This window comes from Lampetra fluviatilis, chromosome 10 (assembly GCF_964198595.1).
Source record: "Lampetra fluviatilis chromosome 10, kcLamFluv1.1, whole genome shotgun sequence".
Taxonomy (NCBI): Eukaryota; Metazoa; Chordata; class Hyperoartia; order Petromyzontiformes; family Petromyzontidae; genus Lampetra; species Lampetra fluviatilis.
Window position 1 is genome coordinate 7,407,127 of NC_136284.1, and position 23,516 is coordinate 7,430,642.

Consider the following 23,516-nt stretch of genomic DNA (forward strand, 5'->3'; position numbering starts at 1 on the left):
GTCACCGCCATGCTCCGCATGGCTGATGTCTCATGTGTCTCTTGCCCAGGCGAGTGTGACAGCCAAGGTCACTCGGTCGCCCTGAAACATATAAGTTGCATTCACTGAAAGGCGGCCCCTGTCTGTCACTGCTGACCGATATGGAGCGGGCGCATTTCATGATTCATTTCCTCATTGACATTCGAGAGCAGTGGGCACGGCGAAAAACCAGATAACCGGGGAGAGGGCGGCGGTGGGAGAGACACAACTTACTTGCACAGTGCGGGTATCGACAACAACGCAACGCGATCAAGATAAGCGTAAAATGTAATCGTCGTAAATAAAGTGCGTGGCGCGCGGGACTAACGGCAGTCTCGTTGCTCCTTCCGCCTCCACCCTGAACCGCCATGACCCATGCTCGTGCCGCCACTCATCCCTTTCACCGCAGCTCTTCCTGTACCAGCTGCTGCGCGGCCTCGCCTACATCCACCAGCGCCGCATCCTGCACCGTGACCTCAAGCCGCAGAACCTGCTCATCAGTGAGACGGGGGAGCTCAAGCTGGCTGATTTCGGTGGGTTCCGGTGGCATCGGTGGGCACAGTCACCGCCGCTGGATGCGCGCCACCGTGACATGACGGGTGACCTCTATCGACTCCCCTCCCCCCCACCGAGCCAGTGGGGATTTTGCCAAACTCCATTTCTCGTGATCCACCATTGTACAGCACTGCTCCAAGTGCACCGGTTAACGTCGGTTCAAATACACATGAGGTGGTTAAGTGCTGCATTTGCCTGATGATTGCTGAATGAGTCGCACCCAATCTTAGGTAATGCTTTCTATTATGATTGGTCTGTATCATTGCAGCGCAATGCAATTTGGATTTTTATAGCATATAAATGCGACCACATCTCAAGAGGCTGTACGGAAGCGGTGGGCGTGTTCATTTAATAGAGATAGGCAGTCGTTCATGAGCAGAGGGAAAATGAAGAAAGGTCTTCAGCCTGGACGAGAAAAGGAAAATTGAGTAAACAGCACAGATTGCGGTGTGAAGACAGTTCCATATTATTGGGGCAGTCAGGTCGCTACCGACTGAAGGTGGAGTGGAGGCTTGCAACCACCCACACAATAACTCTATCTTAACTTGGTTCAGCACTTTCTACATCATGTGTACCACGCGCACACACACACACACACAAATCTCTACATTAATTCGATTCAGTGCTCGGTATGTTACGTGGAATGTGTTCATAAATCAGCGGGCACATGCAGTAACAGCTTAATCTGTATTTGAATGGATGTAAATTGATATACTCTGAGAGACGTATTGTGGTAGGTCACCCTGAGCCAACACCTCTGTCCTTTAGCCAGACTTACAATTCAATTAGCATTTCCTAGCTTGAGGAATGTTGTTTAAACATGTGGCATAACAACAGTAGGTGTCCTATGGAAGAAATCGCCCCTGGCATAACAATGTGGAATTTCCTCTACGGATTCAGGCAAATAAACGTAGATGAGCACTTCTCCTTCATATGGCTGATGATGATAAAGAGCAATAGCTATAATTTTACACTGAGGCGGTTGAGCCAGATAGTCGCATAAGGAGTAGCCGAGCGGTATCGCTGTGATCCCTCCGTCCCATTTGTGCATCGGGCATTGCGTCGTTTTATGTTCGATGGTCTGTTCTGGGTGATCACGGTAGCACAATGGAGAGTTTTTTTTTTCTTCCACTTATGCATAAAGTTACTGCACTTGCTATGGTTTGTGCGGATTTGGTTTAGGGTGGCACGTAAGCTTCACGGAAGATCGTAGCCAAGGGATCTTCTGCATCGGGTCTTTCACAAGGTGTTACCCTCCGCACTTGCTTCGGTTGGCAACCACTTTGGTTTTTTACTAAAGTGTATCGCCCACGACCAAATCACTCCCACTGATTGTGTTAGATCGCGGAAGCTGAGCAGGGATTGATCCTAGTTAGCGCTTGTATGATGGGAGACTGCCTGGGATTACCAGGTGTGGTATCTGGGGGGTGGCAGCACAATACAGCAATGCATTCTTGATTATATCTGTGAATATGCTTTGAGTGTAACCCACTCGTATGGTGGATGTATTTCTTTTATTTAACTCACTCTGTCTGTTGTATCCTCAAATCTTGCAACTCAATTTTAACCCACTTCCCAATGTGGTATCGACTGCAAACTTGGTATACGTATGTCATACTGATGACAATACTATATTCTATCATTAAAAATCAAAATAAATATTTTAAGCAATATTTTTTATATCTTATGTTTCGGCTTGGGTCTAATTGTCCACGCTCAACTGATGTTGGCTGTAAATCACCATGGCACCTTACGTTATGGCAAGCTTCAGGACCACTTCCTGGAGTCGTGGAGTTCTGCCATTACTCGTAGGGTACATTTCATTAAAGCGTGTTTAAAAAAAAATATGTTTAAATATGACTTTATCTCTGGGTACTTTGGTTTCCTCCCAGGCAAAGTCAAACATATGTCAAGGAAATTGGACAAACATTACAATTCAGAATCCCGATGAGTCTTTCCTGGGTGTATAGAGGGCATTATTAATATTATAACTTCGTGAGATCTTTTTCACGTATTTGATGAATAATTAAATTATTTGCACAATATGCCTCATTATTCCTCTTGCTCTTCAGAAGGTGCGAGTTCAGACGAATGTGTGTGCAGCAACGCCGTGCCTTCACAGAGCTGTTATTTAGCGTCAAAGTAGAAAACGCCTATTGGTTATTGGTGGCGAAAAAAGAGCAAAAATACTGAGCGCCGAGAAGGATAAAGAGGGCCCTGTTCTGCGAGGCGAACGAACAAACGAGCGATTGAGCGGGCGAGGAATCGTGGGGTCTCAGGTTTCCAGGAAGCGAGTTTGGGCCCTCACCGATGGAGAAGGCTCCACAAAGGCAGGATTGAGCCCACAGCGTCCTATAGCCCCCCCCCCCTACACAGCAGGGCAGAGGGGACATTTTAATGCTTCACAGTAATGCTGCCTTGGAGTAATGGTTGGCACACTGCGCTTGCAATTCAGAAATTGCCGCTTCGATCTCCTCGCTCCACAGTTGATACTAGAGACACGTTTCTTAAATGTCAGTACAAATGCATACACCACGGTTAATCGACGATTGGCAGGGTCGGGTGTGGTGGGGTAGTGTGGATACTGCGTCTGACCAGCGTGAAAGAGTAGGCCAAATACCCTCTCTAGGGGCTCTCGAGAGCCTGTTCTTGTGGACGGCCCCCTGCCTGAAGCGGCGTCAGCAGGAAATTGCAGGTCTGCGGCTTTGCCTCTTAGTCATTAATTATCTACCCAGTGTCTAAGGTAAAACGAATTATGCACCAACTGCACCATTGGAACCTCCTTTGCCAGTAGCAAAATATGAATTTTTTTTATTACCCTTTTATCTGGCAACAAAACTGACACCTTTTTTACAAGGAGTCATGTTTGCATTGACCACAATACCTGCAGTCGGAATGCAAACAAAAAATACAACTCTGATAATGTATGCACTGTCCTTGAAATTGATTAGTCCACATCAATTTCAGTTGTCAGATGAAAGGGTAAAAAGACAATTATCATTATTATGCACCAACTGCTTAATTCTAAATATTTCCAAATTAAAAGTTTTGAGACATCACATTATACATGTCTGGCTATGAGTCACAATCTTGGTCTCGCTTGCTCTCTCTCCATATTTTTTTGTTCATGAACCGTTGCTCAATCTGTCAGCTAACTTAATGCGCATGATTTAAATTCCAGGTAGCATTAATGTTCGTAAATTATTTTCGGTCTTTGTTTTTTTTCGGTCGCTGCCAACGCAGCCCACAAAAGTTTACGTGCAATAAATATACACTAAGGAAAGAGATTGCTGCATTTTTATTATTCACATTGTTCATAATAATGCGGATATTTGAACGCAAATAGATCATGTAAATCATGTAGATCATGTAAAATGTGTTATTTCAGCCTGCATGAGGTATCATTATAATTGTTTTTGCCAAATTTAGAAATTTCCTGTAAATTACTCTATTGGGATTATACATAGCAATCATTGACCCCAACTGGCAGTCGAATGGCATTTGCAGACCTCTGGGTGCTGATTCACCTTGTGCCCATAAGGGACAGCTGCCACTGGGGGTGCCCATTCAAATGTGTTGAGAAGAGAGGTGATGTAAATTGCTATGAGACGCCTTGGGTGTATAGGAAAGCACTATATATAATTGAAAAATTTCATAATTAACTGTGTGGTGCATCTCATGGGCTACTGCGACACGCGCTAATGAGCTGTGTGCCGTGTTCCTCGCGCGCTACTGCTGCTGGTGCTGTCTGCAGGTTTGGCTCGCGCCAAGTCGGTCCCGAGCCACACATACTCAAACGAGGTGGTGACGCTGTGGTACCGGCCCCCCGACGTTCTGCTGGGCTCCACGGACTACTCCACCTGCCTGGACATGTGGTGGGTCCCACCACCCAGCCTCCACACCACACCACTACTGCTCTGCTGCCCTTCTTGCCAGCACACTCCATGGTTTCTCATTTATTTCCCCGTGTGTGCGGCGCAAAACGTATCACACATGGCCTCTGATTTAGCTGTCAAGGAGATCTTTAGATCTTGCCTGTTATTGGTAGCGTTTGCAAGCTATTGAGTCAGGAAAGAAAGTGCTGACTTTTGCAGGGGTTGCACTCGTCTCGCTGTGTCCCACTTCTGTCATGTGCTCCGCATTTTCTTACGCCGGGATGGCAGCTCCCATTTCTCGCAGGTCACCGCACCACGACTTAATCACATAATTGCTCATCTCTGTGCAGCCGTGCGGAACGCCTCCGTTCGTTGTGCACACTCTGTAATGCCAGAGCCAGTGCCAGGACACGTGTGGCTCTAAGGTCTGAAGAATCCCATTTAATTGACCACTAAGGGGATGAAACTGGGGACTAAAATGGCCAAGGAAATGTACTTTCAAAGAGTTATTTGTCATTTTATGAAATCAAGTTGTTGGCTCTTAACACCTGTGTGTGTGTATATGCTTGTAAACAAGCAATTTGCAATAACAGGTCTTGTGACCTGTTAAAAACATATTAATTCGACTGCTGGATGAAGGCCTCCCCACACTGTTGGTCATGGAGGTTGCTTGACCATAAGGTTAGCAGGCTTGTGAGCGAGCGGTGGTGAAGGGTCGTACCAGGACTAGTTCAGATATCTCTCGCCACTGATGTTAGCCTTGGCCTGGAATCAAATTCAGTCGGCTGGATTCATAGCGCAGTGTGCGAACCACTTACAAATGTAGGTACTGTGACTCATGTGAGACAAATATATTTGCATTTACCAAACGTCACCAGGTCTTATGAATCGCAGTGGGATGTCATCTGAACAAATAAAAAGTACATTGAATTATTGATGAATTTGTGAATTCTTCACTGAGTCAAAAGGTGAAACTCAACTAAACCCAGTTTCCTGATCTTCTATTTGTGACCACAAGGGACATCATTAGTTGTAATTGTCATTTGTTCCAAGGCATAGCAGTAATGAAATATGTTCGTAATTGAGGATTGCATAGAATTGCTGATATTTTCATGCATACAAAGGATGTCCTCCAGTTCTCAATTTCCACTGCAGCCAGTGCATTGGTAAAGCTGAACTTACACATTTGCCAGGCAGTATTATTACTTTAAAATTCACAGACGATGACAACATCTTTCGCTGTGGGATTCAGTATTAAATACAGATTCCCGGCTTTGTCACAAATTAATTATCCAATACTTTTACTCTTTTGATAAGGGACTCTGCGCCGCATTATACTAGTTACTGTATAATTTATTAATGTGATTTAACAAGAAGTTTCATATTTGCAATGCACTTTTTTACGAGAAGATGGAACAAGAATAAATTATTTGCTTGTAAAACACTGCACTATCGGTGTTGTGTCTGGAATAATCGAGTGATAGGTTGGAGCTTTTCTATTTACCACAGCTGCAGTGTTAATTGGATAGTGTCAGGATAACGGTACAGCCCTTAAATTACTTGCCCATGCCAATGGAGGTAGACGGACTTCCCTGAGAGGGAGCTCGAGAGCCGCCTTCCAGAGGGTAGTTTTGGCCTACTCTTTCACACTGGCCAGACACCTTTGAAGACGTGAGGAGTGCCTACACTTTACCCCACCACATGCGACGCTTCCCATCGGCCAACTATGGTGAGCCCATTCATACTGTTGGGTGTGAACAGAAACGTTCCTATTGTTCGCAGCAGCAGCATCGCCTTCTTTGTAAATAATGAGGTTACAATCTTGAGATGTAAAATTCAGCCCATCGCCTGGTTGGAACTTGCATGGATAGAGCTTGGAGGGTTGGGCAGGAGGGGGGCATTACCAGTGAAGTGGAAACGTGACAGCGTTGGGGTCACCAAGTGGAGGGGGATTGAATTCCTTATACTTCCATTACGTTTGATAGTAAACAACAACACAATCAAACGATTGTACTTGCTCCCTCCCAATGTTGTTTATATCCAGAGAGCGACGCCTGTAATGAGCTGCTGCCTGGGCTGTTAAATCCATCTCCCGTCCTCCCTGCCGACCTTCCATCTTGCTCGACACAATTTGCCGACGGCTTCTTTGCAGCCAGACCGGTGGCCTTATCTATTCAGTGTGCAGGCCCTGCAATTGCGCCGGTGCCCACGGGCCAGAGGGGCACAGCAGGCGCTGGGCTACTTAGAAGGGGGGAAGGGGAAATGGGAACTGAGGGTCATAGGTCATTGCTCGCTCCAGCGTCGATGCCAATCGCATTACGTAGCCACTGAGACAGATGCTGAGCGTTAGGGAGGAGTCGCAGTGGCAGTGGGGGTCGCAAAATGCCGATGTATTACTAATAAACCCCAATGATCCGATCGAAATTAGGGATTTTGATCGGATCATTGGGGGGGAATGTGCCACCCCCCCCCCTCCCCTCACTGGCTCCGCCAATGCACACAAGTAAGAAACGTGGTTTTGACAGTTCATTAAAGTAGATGGGCAAGGGCAGGATATTCGCTGGTGGTCGAGACTAGCGATGGAATGACAACCAAAGGATGGAGCAACAGGACGTTTTTTTTCCGCGGAGATGGTACAATGAAATCAGCTCGCATGCAGAAGGCCGATGGATTATTACATCACGAGACTGAGAAACGGCGAGGGCTTGGGGATGCTTTTATCCAACTGTGGATAGATCATGGCTGATAATGACGATGGTGGTGAGTAGTAGATCAGACCCGTCTTTTACTTTGTCGCCAAAAATGACAATATTCAATTTGTAAGGGGTCAGTATTTTGCGCTTTCTCTTTTTATTGTTCGATAAGCAATTAAACTTTATTTAATATAGCGCTTTTCACAATAAAATTGTGACAGAGCGCTTCACATGTAATCATAACATTACATCAATACAATTTGAGATGCACAAACTAGTAAAATATATAATAACAACAGCTCGGGCTGTATCTGTATGCATGTGTAACAAACGAGGGCTATTGTGCACAAATGCAGTTCTCTGTTGGAGACTCCTTGGTGTAAAGCTTTTATGACAGCGGGTTGTTTTCCATTGTCACGTGGCTGTGTGCACTATGAGGGCGCGCACAGAGAATGAATGGATCTCAGTTTATTCCCATTTGGACTGGAGCGCTATTATATTGGCGCAGGTGTTTGTGCGCTGTGATGAAAATTGAATGGTAAAAAAAATGAAGTAAATGCTTATACTTTTTTTTTGCATGGCGTCTTTGAAATCAGTGTGGCGCCGATACAGTGAATCGCAGCCGTTATACGTGGGCACATTTTACACGTACAAACCACGCTGCTTTGAAAGGTTGCATGATGTGCGTTAGATACAAATGAAATATTTAATTACGTGCCAGCTGCTTATTGGATCTTACTCATCCGGTAAATAGAGATAGTCTAATCATCATAGGCCGCGTCTGTGCTCATTGTATATATATTAATGATGTTGATTTACTGCCGCCATCATGTGCTCAGAAATATACCAACATGTTTATTCATTAGCTGGTATATCAAAGGGCGTAATGTCTCTGATGTGCATATCATTTGAATTTATGGATGATTTAAACAACAAAAAATCCCATTCCAGACAGTTAAGAATGTTCCAATACATTGAGTCTCAGCAAATTGTTTTAGAAGTAAATTTTAATTCCCCATGTACTTGAGTCTCAAGTCTCTCTCTCTCAGGCGGGCCCTGCATTGGAATGTTTAGCCAAATCCATCAGTAAGTGTTTGATTTGTTGGAAGTAACCAGACAACCGAGAGAAAACACACACATATGAGGGTGGCACTCAACCACTGCCGTTCCCTGGCAAGCGCGACACAGCCCCATGCCTGCAACCCCTGGCAAGCACTGTTGGTCACCCCAGTATTAAACAAGCTCAAAGTCTGCCTAACTCTAGATATCTGATGAGAATGGGGGCATATAGGGCGATTTGGTCACAGGCAAGAATGACGACAAGTTTGGCCAGTGGTGGTGGGCATCTTGTCATTTGAAAGTGGTCCATTGTGAATGAGTGCAATGATTCTCGATCTCAGGACACTACATTGTTTTACTTTCATTATTAAATTAACACCGCCATTGCGCTTCGGTGCCGAAGCTGAACTTCAAAGCGGACGACAAAGGAAGGGCTTAAGTTACCAGCAGGGAGCAGAGGGTGGTTGGGGAGGTTGTCGGAGCTTAGTAAAAGTGTGTCCTTGTAAGTCAGTCTTACATGAGCAGCGCAAACTTTTATTTACTCCTTGCCATCACGGACTGACCCACTCCCTGACTCCTTCCTTTGCCCTCCCCTCCACATCTCCTCAACATCTCATCATCCTATTTGCATCGTCCATCCCATCCCCCAGCTTTCCTCTTCTCCACGTCATCACGGGAGAAAACAGAAAGTGGGGTGAGGAATGGGGGCGGGGGGCACTTTCTCGTCCGCCTTCTCGTGCTCGTTATGACCCTGGGAATGTTCCACACCGGAAGCCAGTTGCCGAGTGGCCATCTGTCTTTCATCAGGGTTCAGTGGGAAGAGTTTTGCTTTGTTTAGGACCTAGCGGGGGGTGGTGGGGTGGGGTCACGCTTTTCCGTTGCTCACGTTTTATTTCGCGACAATCCTCATTGCCCTCCACGAATCTTTGCTATTTTACATGTGATTAGAATTGTAATACGCTTAGTTTGACCATCGGTTTAGTCGATCGGTTGATTGCAACGCTCAGCTTGCCTTCGTGTATGTTGTTGTACAAAGACGACTAAGGCCTCCTTCTGACTGGAAGATATCAGGCACTAATGATGTTGATAATGACGAGCTGTGTATTACCGATGACCTTTGACTTAGATGGTTTTTATCATCAATTTTCACCATGCTAATATTATTGGATTTTCGACATTTCTGGACTGTGTTCCCTTTATATATATATCTATTTTAATGAAGAGTTGGGTTGAATGGTTTTGTAAAATGGTGAGATATCCAGGAAAGTTATCAGGGGGGCTGGGGGGAGGAATTTGAGTATTTTGTGGAGTATTGAAATCCCATGGGCATTTTGTAGTTCGTTAGAATAACACTGGTCAACAGACTTTTTCTGGCATAAGGTATTCCAACGATCATAAGGTAATTTTGGGGTGCTGATTCCAAATCTGGCATCAGTTTTTGTCTATCACATCAGGTTTTTGAGATATCAAATATTGCATTTTCAATAAAAACTGCAGAAGAAAAATATTAAATAAATGTGGATATCTACAAAAAATGATGTTATAAACACATTATCCGAAAAATACAGCACCATATTTTAACACTAAAGCAGTCACTAACTCGCAACAACTTGCAATCATAAGTGACAGAGTTAATTTCGGGTAAAATCAATTAAAATTGGGTATGCCGATAGCATAAAAACGAGATGTGATAGAGCAAATCTGAGATCAGATTTGGAATCGGCACCCTAAAATTAGTCTAAAACAGCTGCAAAAGTCCAGGCCAGAAATATATATGTTTTGTTGACCAGTGTAATCCACAGCTGCGTAATAACAACACGACATTTGGGTTTAGCTGTGGCAGCAGTGAGAACCACAAGATGGCGGTATTGGCATTCAGTGCCTCGCTTTTTGAACCAAGTCTTCCTTGACTGTACTCCTACAATAGCTTTTATTTCCAAATACAGTACAGTGCGAGCCACGCAATTAACTTGCTTTGCAGTAGTTTAACACGTAGGCTTCCGCGACCAATATTATTTATAATAAAGGTTTTTTTGGGTTAGATCGTGTTTTATATGCAGAGCCCACGTGAGATTTAGTGGAGAATGAATGAAGCAACACGCGGTTGCAAACTCCCCTCGGCGAGAATGTGGAAGACTCAACAATTGTGCGACACATTTATACTTAACGCGATCTAACCCAAAAGCCTTTATTACAAATAACACTGGTCGCGAAAGCCACCGTGTTAAAACGAATTGTGAGCTCGTGCTAACAAAATGATTAACATTATTCACGGTCCGTTGCCAATCCACCGCCTCCCTTTCATGTATCTCTGGGTCACGGGACTTGTTTGACACTACACTTCGATCACGCGCTTATCGGTGCAGGTTTGGACACGTTGACCCCTGGCTGATGTTAGGCCCTGCGTGAGAATTCAACTCCGGGTTGGCTGGGTTCACGAAGCAACTCTCGCCGTCGCTTCCCCCATGCCCCCCCCCAACCACCTCGAACCTTTGGCCCAAACTCTGTAGATTGTGCCGTCGGCTGTCTCTCGTTGACTCTCGACTCGCTTGTTGCACCCCCCCCACCCTCTCGCAGGGGCGTGGGCTGCATATTCGTGGAGATGATTCAAGGCAGTGCTGCCTTCCCCGGACTCAAGGACATTCAGGACCAGCTGGAGAGGATCTGGATGGTGAGAACCCCAAAGAAACGCGCTGGCCAAACGAGTCGAGCAGTGCGCTCTCGTGTTGCGGTGGTGCCCTTGGTGCGCACGCACGCACGCGGCCTGGCGCAGTGAGTGAAATGTTGAACGTGAACAGGGTGGGGAGTGTGCCCCACACTTTACCACAACTGCGTGTGGACCTGCCGAGCCGATTGAGGTGCTGCACCTCAATCGGCTTCTGGGTGGACAAGCGGCGTGCGGTAGAGTTTGGATTTTAGATACTTGCACGTTGTTAAAACTGCCATGCCGGGAGATCAGATCGAACCGTCGACATCTGCATTGCGAATCCGGTGTGTTCACCATTGCACCGTAGCAGCGACCCGCTGACGACAATACATGTTTTTTTAATGAATTTATCATTCCATTCTGCGTGCTATTTCATTCCACCCAACGTCAGTCACCCCTCGCTGCCTGGCCCGTGGTGGCCGCTGAGTCGGCGGCGTTGCTGCTGCGTTAACGTCGAGCCCGGAGATTGGTGTGTTTGAAACCGGTGACCTGTAATTAAATTCGTGCCATTCATACCCGTACCGTGTCAAGCCATACGGTTCACCCCATATTCTTGGTCGGGGAAATTGAGTTTTCAGGTCCACACGGCGTACAGCCGTTTCAATACGGGCAAAACTATTTTTTTGTCTATGTTTGTGTTTCTCCCTTGTGATGGGACCTTGTAGGATGAACGTTGAGAATTATAAGGGCACGGGGTGACCAATAAGGTCTGAATTAGTATGTAATAAGGTAGGCACTGATAAGGGGTCGACAGGTATGCTGACCTGATGGGTGCACTTCTACCCCACCCCGCACCCTCCCGCACACGATGCAGATATCAATGGCAATTTGGAGTAAATCAGCGCAGATTAGAGGAAGGTTTAATCTGCCAATACTATACTTTAATTTATTTTTTTTGCATTTTAATTCCGTCCCCTGCCAATTACATCCCACTTTTGTGGTTATGACGAAATCACCCGCCCGGTCTTGTCAACCCTCGGAAGCTAAGCAGGTTTTGAGCCTGGTTTGTGATTGGATGAGCGATCACCATGGACGTCAGGTTGTGTCATGAGCACCTGTAGCATTGTGCCGTGTGGTGGTCAACAGAGGGCAGTTCAGCAAATTAAATGTTTGTATTTCGCTTTAATTTCCCTACGTCTATGCTCCTCTCACAAACCCGCGCTGACCGGCAAGGTGAAGTATGGTCCAATAACTACCATGATGTGGGGAAGCCTTCATACAGCAGTGAATTGACAAATGGTCTGTACGTGTGCATTTTCCATTCATGCTATTGGTGTCACGGCAAAAACAAGTTTTCACTTGGAACTCTTGCTTAAAGCAATATAGCATCACCTAATGTTAGAATAGTCTGTATAAGATTGCACTAAAACTATTCAAAACTAAACTTTTTTTATTTTATCGGGTAAGGTCGATTTAGCTATACAGCTCTTTTTCAAAAGCGACCTGGCCACAAATGATAGCTCAACGAAAGTGACTTATCACGTGCAAATATATAGGAGCCAAATACTTTAAACACGTGTTTCCAAATCTGGAGGGAAAAAACGGAGGACCCGGAGAAAAAATCCACGCGACCACGGGAAGAACATCCAAGCCCCAAATATACAGGCGTCAGGATCGGGATCGAATCCACAATCTCCTGTATACCAGGCGAGGGAGTTAACATCTCACCACCGTGGAGTACTAGATGGTGCGCCGTCTCGATTGCACTGCTGTAAATGCGTTTGTCCCATGCCAATTCAAAATTATAATTTGTTGGAGTTCTGAAAGCTCCGATATGCTAATGTAAGTAAGAACCCATATACTACAGTCGTGGTAGACTGAGCTGAGACCGTCAACATAATTTTTTACCAAAAACTGATTGAAACAAACTCATTAAACCAGAATTTAGGAACTGGTTTAATCACTCGTGGATAACCAATTTGAACCAAGGATCCCAGTAGCGTTTTAACAGGATTCTTCTTCTGTGCCACCTGGCGACTTATTCAAATGTTTGAATTGCAAAGTTGTGTTGCCAATTTATTTTTGCAAATATGTGGGATCAATGGAGCGTGATGCTGCCCTCTCCTGGTATATGAATATAAAACCCAGAAGGCTTCTGCCGTGAGACCAAAAAATGTTGAAACCTCACCATGTGGCTGGTAAATCGAAAATGTTGTTTTTAAATATCTAAATATATTTATTTACGTTGTTACAATGCAAGTTTGTTTTATTATAACAGCTGTAATGTATTGTGCTATAGCTTCTGGTGTTTTTTTAATGCACAAAGGAAAACTATCATTTGAGGCTGAATATATTGTGCAAATGTTGCTAGTGATAGACAAAGAAAGATTTTTATTCTGGAAATATATACTGTACGCACACACCCACACACATGCGCACAGTAAAATAAATTACAATGCTTCATTTCAACCGACGGGGGGAAAAAAGAAATTCTAATTTGAATATAAACATGAAAATGCCATTTTAGATATGACCACTCTTAAATTAATTTCACCTGCAGCCATCATTTCATTTACTGAAGAGCTGGGCCATCATACTGCATTCATTCTATGATGACAAAAGCCAATCGTGTGAGCGTGTCTCTATCCCAGGTGCTGGGGACCCCGAGCGAGGACACCTGGCCGGGTTTAAAGTCGATGCCTCATTTCAAAGCAGGTGAGGAGCGGCTTGTGTCGTCTGGCTGCGTGTGTCTGTGTCGCGGCGCTCCCACTGCATTCTGGTCTTGTAACAGATTCATCAAGCATGATACACGCGTTGAGTCGTGTGTGTGTGTGTGTGAGAATCACAAGTTAGATTAGTGGCGAAAACATATTTTACACAGGTGGAAAAATGAGACGAAACTATTGAGACAGAATCAATGAGACAACGAAGGGGATAGATGGTGATAAATGAAAAGAGAATAACACAGCACAGCCAGTAAAAAAAGATAAACATAGTACATGAAGTACAGATGAGACCAACACAACAAAACTGTGGCCGTCTGGAATGCTGTTCCGATATTAGGAAGCCACTGGAGCTTTGCACCTTTAAATCTAGATTGAAAACTAATTTTTTAAGAACTGAATTTTTTCGTGTTTAGTTTGTTGTCCTTCCCCCGCACCTCCGCTTATCACGGTTGGCTAAACACAGTGTGAAATAAGTTCAACATTCAAGTGAAATAAACACTACAGTACATACGAGACGGTTAAAGAGATTCTATAATGCAATCGTGACCCTGAATTGTGAAAATCCATCCAATCACAAGGAGGGAGCGGGAGTTATGCTTCCTTTCTGTGTTCAGCGTCCTTCCGTACATGACCACCACAAGCAGAGACTGAGACAATGAGCCTCGCATACCGAAAGCCCTCGGGTGATCCCTCGGAGTATGGCAGTCATGACACATATCACAAGTCTCACCTCCCTTAGCGCATGATTAGGTGAATTGTCATCGTTCGAGGTCACGATTCAAATGGTTATTTTTGTCTCATTTTAACTGTGTCGACTGTATCATGTCTCAATTACACTGCCCAAGCTGTGTTGTTTGTACCATGCTGTTGTTGTTAGTCCCATTCGTTCTGTTTAATTATAACGAGATAATTTGCATATAGCTTGCATAAATTGAGATTTATCCTCGGCAAACTTGATAACCCACACAACCTCATTGTCAAGAAAGTGCCCTTTTTTGAGAGTATGCAGATTGGCTATAAACTTTTTACAGGACACCGCCGCCCCCCCCCAATTGCATAGGATTGATTCGTATGCCCTCTTGTTTCGTTCATACATCATGAGCGTAATCATTCTAATTGATACATTTGTTATTTGATACATTGGTTGGTAGACAAGTGAGCAGTATCGATTAAAACATCGGTTTCTGTTTTGCTTTAGGAAGGCCACTTAGAATGGAGTTGTCCATTCTGAGCCTCCTCCGTCTCCAGGCGGAGTTTTTATTTGAGCCTCGGAAGCCACAAATGTTTTCTTTAAAAATAAGAGGATGTGCATGGGTGGGTTTATTTTAACGCAGGGTTTATGTACACTAATTAAAGTGCTCCACCAACAAAAACAACATAATGTAATTGTGGCAAGGGGTTATGTTTTAAAAGTGTTTCTTAATGCTGATTCGTGGCATGTTTATTTTATTGCTTTTGCAAATGTCATTTGTATGTATTTATGCAGTATTTAATGCATATTTCCAGATCCACTTGAATGTGCTTGATCTCATCAGATCTCAGAAGCTAAGCAGGGGTTAGTAGTTGGATGGGTAACCATCGTGCACAGGTTGTCATAGGGCTGCGGAAATACATTGTGAGCAGCAGAGGGCAGTGCATAAAAACGCCTTTTACCATGCTTTTATATCCCCACATCGATGTTACCCCACCTTCACCAACCCATGCTAACCAGCGTAATGAGGTTGGGTAAAATAACCCCTCTGACCCACACGGCATCGGGAGGTCTTCACCCAGCAAAGGATTGACAAAAGGGTTGTACATGTACATTGTCTATTACAAGTTCGGTGGGTAGCCACATAACCCCAGGCACTCTCATAATTGCTTTGCAGTATTGTAGTTTACAACACAAATAGGCTATCCGTGAGTTGGGAAGTTTTGGAAGTGGCATTTATTTTATGTCCATATCTTTGCCTTTACTGCCGTAAATATATTCACCAGCAAAATGTTTTGGATACTTTTTTGTGGCCCCCGCCACTAGAGGGCAACAGATTTATAAACGCTGCTCTCAAAGCCCGGACTTTTTCAGAAAAAAATATATTCCGCTGAAATCGAGATCAACAAAACACACTGTTTTGTCAAGGTTCTCAAGTAAACAAGCTGTAAAGTCTCACAGAGAAGGCCACATTTTTGCATTTGTTGGCTTAAATGTGTAAAACGGTCAACACCTTCACTCTCGGAATTCCAGCATTGCGCCAAAACTTTCTTGCCAAATACTCGCCGCATCCAGCAGATCTGTCAAGAAAGCCGACAGTGAAACGTAACTGAACCAACGGAATAAGAATGAAAAATTACACCGTTGTTCTTTCATCGGGGGAAACATTGAGGCGCATACTTTAGGCCAAACCTCCTCCCCCCCACATAGACTTTTTAATTGTACATTTTTCAACCGTGACTTTGTTCATATGATCAACGCTCTGTTTTCCAGAGGAAGCCTAAAAGCTGCATCCCGTGATTACGATCTGCAGCGCTGCACTTATTGTGAAAGGGGCCTCCCTGCCGCTTCTCGCATTCCACCTCCCCCAAAAAGAAGGGGATGATGAATGATGTCACGAAAGTTATGACACAGAAACGGCTGCCGCTGAAAGCAGCTCGGTCTTCTAATGAATGCTTTACAGTCGTTCGGAATGGCCCGTTGGTAAAGGCAATACTGAACCTCCGGCCAGCCGCCCTGGGGGCTCGGTCTTTTGGGTGTTTCTTTGCACGCGTGGTGGCCGCCTGTGAAAATAAACGAAGCTTGCAGGAAGAGCTTAGTTTGCCGGTTGTCTGTAATTTTCTCCGATACCCTGGTATAAACAGCCGGCGCAGAACGGAGGGATTGCAGATGACGTGCGATGTTTCCCAAAACGTTTGACTTAATCCTTTCGCAGCCTCCAGTGATGAACCAGTCAAGACGACCAGAGTCAATGAGCTGATAAAAGAGCGGCTCGAAATCCTTGTGCGGATATCCCAGCGCTGAAACGCCAAAAACCTATTTCAGACAACGCATATTTTCACTGTATTATGGTGTGATTTATTTAACTGGGTAAAAATAAACTCCGGTTGTGAACTGCAATAGCATTACAAACAAAACTTTCCACGGTGCCGTCCGTTCAATTTGTGAAGTTGACGTGGGGGATTTTTTGTGATTTTCTTTTACGTTTCAAAAATTACTTTGAATTGTCTTTTTAAAAGGGGGATGCAGTCCTGCCGGCTTATCGCACAGCCAGTCATTGTGACGGACGTGATTATTGGGCGCCGCGGTGGCGAGATGTTAACTCCCTCGTCTGATATGCAGGAGGTTGTGGGTTTGATCCAAACCCTGACGCCTGTGTATTTGGAGTTTGCGTCTCTGTCCCCGTGGTCATGTGGATTTTCCTCCGGGTCCTCCAGTTTTTCCCTCCACATCTAAAAACATGCATTTAGAGTATTTGGCTGCTGCAAATTCCCACATGATAAGCCACTTTGTTGAGCTATCATTTGTGGCCAGGTTCCTTCAGAAAAATATCTACATAGCTCAGTGGGTCTTATCTGGTAAAATACCAATTTTTAGTTTAGATGTGCTTTCGTCGTGGTTTAAATGCACGGTCATTTGCATCGTGCTCTCGGTTCCGTTGTTTTATTTTCGGTCGCTTTATCTCGACTAAATCTCCCATCGAGGTAGATTTCAGCAGCAGTGCTGGAGCCGGCTCGCCTGCGTCTGCTCTGCGGGAAGACCGTTGCGCATATAGATCATGCTGACTACTTCAACGCAGGGTTTTCTTTCCTTCTCATCATGTGTTTATCACAGCAGCTGTTTCCGTAGATGCGCTCAGATTGCGAGCAGGTCACGAGGGGAATATCGCAATCTTGTAATGAACGTATGTAGATCAATTTCTCGACAGGAGCATCTTGTTTTTTTATTACGAGAGGAAATCTAGGATTACCGTAATTGCATTACACTGCGTATCACAGACAGTTATTGTATGTGCTTATTAAACTTCATATATTAGTGGCTGGTGAAGGGTGGCGACCCAGCACCAGGGCTTTTAGCTATGGCTGGGAATCAAACTCATGGTGCAGTGCGCTAATACATTGTATAAGAGTTCTTCAGCCATTTTCACGATGGGCCACGTGTGTAATGCATTAAACGCTGGTCGTTGAAGTCTTTCCAAACTAAAACCACGATGTTTATTTTGCAGATCGAAACCCGCAATTCAAGCCCAAGAGTCTGGGAAAGGCTTGGACCAAGTAAGTTCTACATGTCGCTGTAAAAGCTTGCTATAAACACATTAATTCAGCACAGTTCTGCTATAAGCAATGCTTCCTTTTACATTCCACTCTTGGGGGAGAATAGAGGGCAAATTCAGATATAAGTACAGCACCTTGGATATAATCACACCTGGCGAGTCCAATAGGGTGTACATATTCTTCTACTGTACTAAATATACATGTAATGATGTTTCAATCAATACATTTCACGTACTTTTATTCTCACAATTTATACATCAAATAATGTTGCATTGTAATCAGTTATTTACATTCCATGCAAATTATTGTAAAAGCTAAGTGAATGTTCCATTTAGGATAACGGAGCAAACACAACTATACAAAAGAGGCAGAAAACAGTGATAAATAACGTAAAGAAGGTGGCAAAAAATGAACACACGAAAATAATAGATTTTTTGGGATAATTTTGACAATGAATTGTGACTTTTAAATTTCGATGAATTGTGACATCAATTAGTTGCAAGCTTCTGACTGAATCAAAAGATAAAGATTCCCCGTGTAGCCCTTAACAGACTTTTGGGGCAAATGCTGTTAGCGAGCACGGCACACAAGAGGGTGGGTGGCCAGCACCAAGCCTGGTCGCCATTGTCTCCCCATTGGCAATGTTTACACACTGCAACAGTTACTCATTTGATGCTGAGTTGACCTAGGGGAGGCCCAGTGCCAGTTCAGAGAATCCTCACTGGTATCGACTGTGAGTGGGGGTAGCGCAGCGCGCTAACTTGTTACACAAACGCTCCCCAACCCCACTGATCCACAAACACACACACACGCACGAGCTGAGCAGAGAGCTGGCCAAGAGTGGGATCCGTCTTGCAATTCATTGTCCGTTTTTCTTTCTTTAAGCCGAAATTTTTAATGGGAGGGAAAACTGGCACGTCGTTTAAAAAGCATTATTTTCTCACATTTGGCAGCGGATTTGCAACATGTGTCCTTGTGCTTCCATGGGCCGGTTTGGCACCACGCATTGTCCGCTGAATCATACGAATCCCAGGAAACCTTTTGACAATTTATGAGAATGGGTTTTCGTTTACTGAAATGTGCAGTTGTGAGTAATGCTTATTAAGAGTGAAAAAATCTACCCGTTCGAGTTCAACAAACGCTTGTAAACAAACGCACATGTGCTCGTTTACGCTTCGCCAGAGCGAGCATTCAAATAACCCTTGAAACTCCACCCACTCCTGTGGTTTATGTTTTGCGTCTTCAACAAAAAACTATGCTCATTTTAATTGGAATGCGCTCATCTGCACGCATGCAACAAACATTGTGTGGTGGGGCGGGGTGGGGGAGATGGCCTTGCGTGGCACACATTCAATTTGTCGGAACGATCAAAAAGCTTCGTTGCCCCATCCCAGAGGGCAGGAGATGCCGGGTAACTCCCTAGCCGCTTTGAAAGTGAAGCTGTTTACAGGCACCGGGAACATTCATGCTCGCACTTGCAGGCTCCCACAACGGAATTGGACAGAGTGATTGGCGAGCACGCGTCGCCGGCTCTCATCTCCCCCAACACTGCTCCGCCAGACGTGTGAAGGACGCGACTGCGTTTCATCAGCCAGGAAGATGGCGTGGGTGTGCACGGATGAACTTTGAAGTGGTTGAACGTGCACCTCGCCTTGTTTTTGCCCCCAAGTGCGTGAAACGCCCTCGCAATAAGTGGGCAGTTTGTCAGGAATATAAAGCAATTCAAAGGTACATTACAAACGCAGCACCCGATGTCAATCGCTGCTGGGTGAGGGCCTCTCCGTGTTTGGGCTGTGGCGGTTATTTGACCATACTTCACCAAGCTGGTCAGTGCGTGTTGGTGAAGGAAAAGGGCATAGATGTGGGAAGTACAGTACAAGAATGGGGTTTGTTACATCATGGGACTTATTTTTGCCAGTATTAAAGTATGAAAAATAAGAATAGGTTTTACCCTTTTAAGAAATAACAGGGTTTGTTACACTTCCCACAGAGTGGTCTATAAGAGCCTCTTATAGGCTTATAGCAGTGATTGCCCATCCAAGTACTAACCAGGCTCAGACCTGCTTAACTTCCGAGATCTGACAAGATGGGCCGCATTTATAGATGATTTGGTCATAAGCCTAATTGTGCACGATATACTTAAAATCTTTAACGCACACCCAGCAAAGGGGAAATCTGGCATTATCCAGCAATGACGCTAATTGCGTTCGCCATGCAGATGTTCCATGAGCGCAAGTGTTAAGTAGGTAGATTTCCCCAATTCAATGAGTAGGGGCATCCCACTGGGTAGCGGTTTCACTGTTACTCGGCCGGGAAGAAACGATCCAGTCCACGTTGCGCAGTGCACCGCGGCTGGCGAAGGCCGGCTCGTGTCACTTTAACGGTGCCCCCCATCCCACTATCGTGTGCGCGTGTGAGCTCATACACAAGCGTGGGGAGATCTTCCAACATATTCTTAGGTTTTTTAGGTAAAGTCACGTAGGTAAAAAATAAAAATTAATAAAAGTAAAATAAAAAAAATAAAAAAAATCACGACGTTTCGGAGGCAACACAAGCTTCCGTCTCTGGAACGTCGTGATTTTTATTAAATTTTTATTTTACTTTTATTAATTTTAATTTTTTACCTACGTGACTTTACCGAAAAAACCTAAGAATATGAATCCTTGCAGTCACGAAAGCTTCAAATCTAGATCTTCCAACACTGCGCCCTGTTAGGTGGCCACCTGTTGAGGGAACATCACACAACCGGTATCAGATCGCCGATGACTGGCACTGGGAGTGCTTCCTTGCCCGTGCGACGTGACAAGTTGTTGACGGTGTGAAGGCCGGTCTTAACTCACGTGGTGTCCCGGGCGAATACAAATTGTCGTGCCTGTAGGGGACCCCGGTGGAAGGGTGGTTTGGTGTGAGAAGTTTGTGGTGGGTTTTGTCCCTCTGTGCATCTCCGTGGCTGTATTCCTCTGTGTCTCTATTTGGTTCAACGGGTATCATCTCTCGTGTCTCTCGCCTCATGAATTTGCAGTACTCCTTGCGGCTTTATGCCAAAGGTGGCCACTCTTATCGCCCACCTGTAAAGCCAGGCATTGGAAGTAGTGGTGCACGGCAATAATCGATTAATTCATTTAAAATCGAGTCTTATGTACATGTTATCTGTGTAGAATCATGTGGGTGATAGTCAAATATTGTTAATTTGCATACCTTTTAGGCATTTGGTTCAAGTAAACCCGGCTGCCATTGGATGTCCCACATTTCCTGCAGTAGAAATGAAATAATCGATTTGTGATTATTCATCGCAAGGAAGTCAAATTGCAACAGGCTTTATAGTACAGTACACATACAATACAAGATATAGCATTTGTTTAATCCTTTTTCTTGCTTTCAAACAGTTTAGTTAGCTACCATAACTGCGAAGGATAGTTTTCATATGTTCAGTGTCGGTGGCCTGAGCTAGATTCGCGGCCATGGCTAACATCAGTGCCAAGCAGTTTCTGAACTTGTCCCTGGGCCTTTGGTGTGGTTTGCAAATATCGCTACTGAGGAGACAAATGAACAAGCATGGCACCGACTCCTTCGTTACCGACTGTGCAATGCTGGCCTAAAATGTGCTGCTCACTAATGGCACTTGCCCCAACAGTGTAAAAAAAACTACACGGGGGGGTGGAGGGGGGTCTCTGTATGTGTGTTCGGCATGCGCTATTACTGCTGGGTGTAAAGTACTATATTTGCCTAAATTAAAAAAAGTTGTTTCGAATACATGCTGCACATATGCACCAACATAAGTATGTGTGTACTGTATATATATGCATACAGCTGAGGCATTATGAACTGGTGCGTGTGAATGGCATGAGTCAAGCTTGCACAGCCTAAATCCCACAGTGCATTCACTTGCCAAATGTTGTGTGAAAAAAGATTAATGTGAAGCACATGAGCACCTGGCCAAACAATAGGACTGACAGAGGAAATGACAGGTGAAATGCCTTATTGCCTTATCCGGTATCAATCTGTTCAGCCGTTTAACTCAATCTGTCCAACACCAGTGAAATCAGGTGGGAAATGGTTTGACATGAGTAGAAATGTACAGTTAATAATGTCAGATTACTTTGATTTGCAGCAACATTTTTTTCATGTTCTTGCAGTGATTTAAGGCACTTGCTGACAACCCTCTTACAGACGCTGCCCTCTGACGCCGCTCTTGAGATGTGAGCGCCAACGACACTCGCCCATTGCTTCATCTGCCAGGTGCGGCAGCTGAAACAATGGGGCAAGTTTCTTCAGCCGGACCCGCCTCTTTCCACCTATTACCTCCGATGAGCGCGGTTGGCTACGTGCGGTGCGAAAGAAGTTCAACATACGTGCATACACCTAGCAACATGGACGGGTTCACCGCGGTTAGTCGACCGCTGGGTTACGTGTGGTAAAATATGAGTACACTCGCCTCTTCCAAGGCAACTGAACAGCATGGAAGAGTAGGCCAAAACACCCCTCCCCTAGAGGGACTCTCTAGAGCTCCCTCTAGTGGAGGTGCTTCCACCTGCACTGGCATGAACAAGCAATGTCAGGGGTGCAACTTTTCCTTGACTTTTAGTCCCAGCCAAATGGATAAAAGGATGGACATAGGCAGGAGTGGTGGGCTAATCTCGTGCCCTGAAGGTAGCAAGCAACTCACTGTGTTATAAATATATGTATATTTAATAAAGGTACCCAAACTACGATTTAAAGCTTTCGTGACTGCAGGGATTCATCTTCTTGGTTCTTTCGGTAAAGTCACGTAGAAAGGAAGTAATAAAATAATAAAAATAAAACAATTAAATAATTCTCACGACGTTTTGGCCACAACGCAAGCTAAATTCCTCTTTATATGCAAATTCTTTTGTCAAGACGCCCTTTCCCCCCCTTCCAACCCAGCTTATATATATGCTCCAAGCACGTGTGCTGTTTCATTCAGACGCTGTCGCCTCGACAGACCTGGTTTCACCTGAGGACGGCTGCTTGCGTTGTGGTCGAAACGTCGTGATAATTATTTTATTATGTTTTATTTTTATTATTTTATTACTTCCCTTCTACGTGACTTTACCGAAAGAACCAAGAAGATGTACCCAAACTATTCAAGAGTCCCTTCGTCAAACTGTGAAATCTGTTGCTGAAGGGCACTGAGCATGCTTGTTAACATCTTTCGCTTTTCTGATAAAACCTCAGCTTGATCAAAGATTTGTTTTCTTGGATCATTGTGAAGGGTTGACTCTTAACTCATGCGTGCAATGTTTGCTGACTACTTGTAAAGGATAGCAGCATATTAACAATAATAACAACATAAACCTTGTCCATTTTTTCAAGAAACTGTATCTCCGTCTAAAGCGTTAGTGCAAACATCTCACTTGAAATTACGTCTCCCAACTTTTACCCTCGCACAAGTTGGAATTAGCTCAAGCCAGCTCGGTGACGCACTGGTGAGGACTGTTTTGTGAATTTAATCATCTTCAAGCAAAGCGAGTGAGCGAGCGAGACAGTGGTGGCTCTTCATTCTGTGTCAACAATGTGAGCTCGTGCAGGCCAGAAGCTTCAAGTACTGCCAGTTCTTGTGCACGCTTTTGCTAGCTAGCTCTATTAGAGTTGAGACCACCCAAGGAACCAAGTATGTCAACCAAATTTGCAATTGTACGTCTTGGAGAATGTCAATAAGATTCACAATTTGTAACCA

At 44.7% G+C, this 23,516-nt stretch overlaps 1 protein-coding gene across 6 annotated transcripts in view; it reads left to right on the forward strand.

Moving 5' to 3' along the window:
• LOC144934516 (cyclin-dependent kinase 14-like) overlaps positions 1–23,516 on the forward strand; it is a 118,142-nt gene that overhangs the window by 48,016 nt on the left and 46,610 nt on the right. For 5 of the 6 annotated variants that reach the window (XR_013637169.1, XM_078860368.1, XM_078860369.1 and 2 more), the window contains exons 9-13: positions 428–551; positions 4,328–4,448; positions 10,778–10,871; positions 13,499–13,562; positions 17,770–17,818. Coding sequence is in view for 5 of the 6 variants with exons in the window: in XM_078860368.1 (XP_078716494.1) it covers positions 428–551; positions 4,328–4,448; positions 10,778–10,871; positions 13,499–13,562; positions 17,770–17,818 (452 nt within the window). In the remaining variant the exon portion in view is untranslated. Of the gene's footprint in view, positions 1–427; positions 552–4,327; positions 4,449–10,777; positions 10,872–13,498; positions 13,563–17,769; positions 17,819–19,299; positions 19,546–23,516 lie in introns of those variants that run through there. The other variant, XM_078860370.1, reaches the window with a different exon arrangement.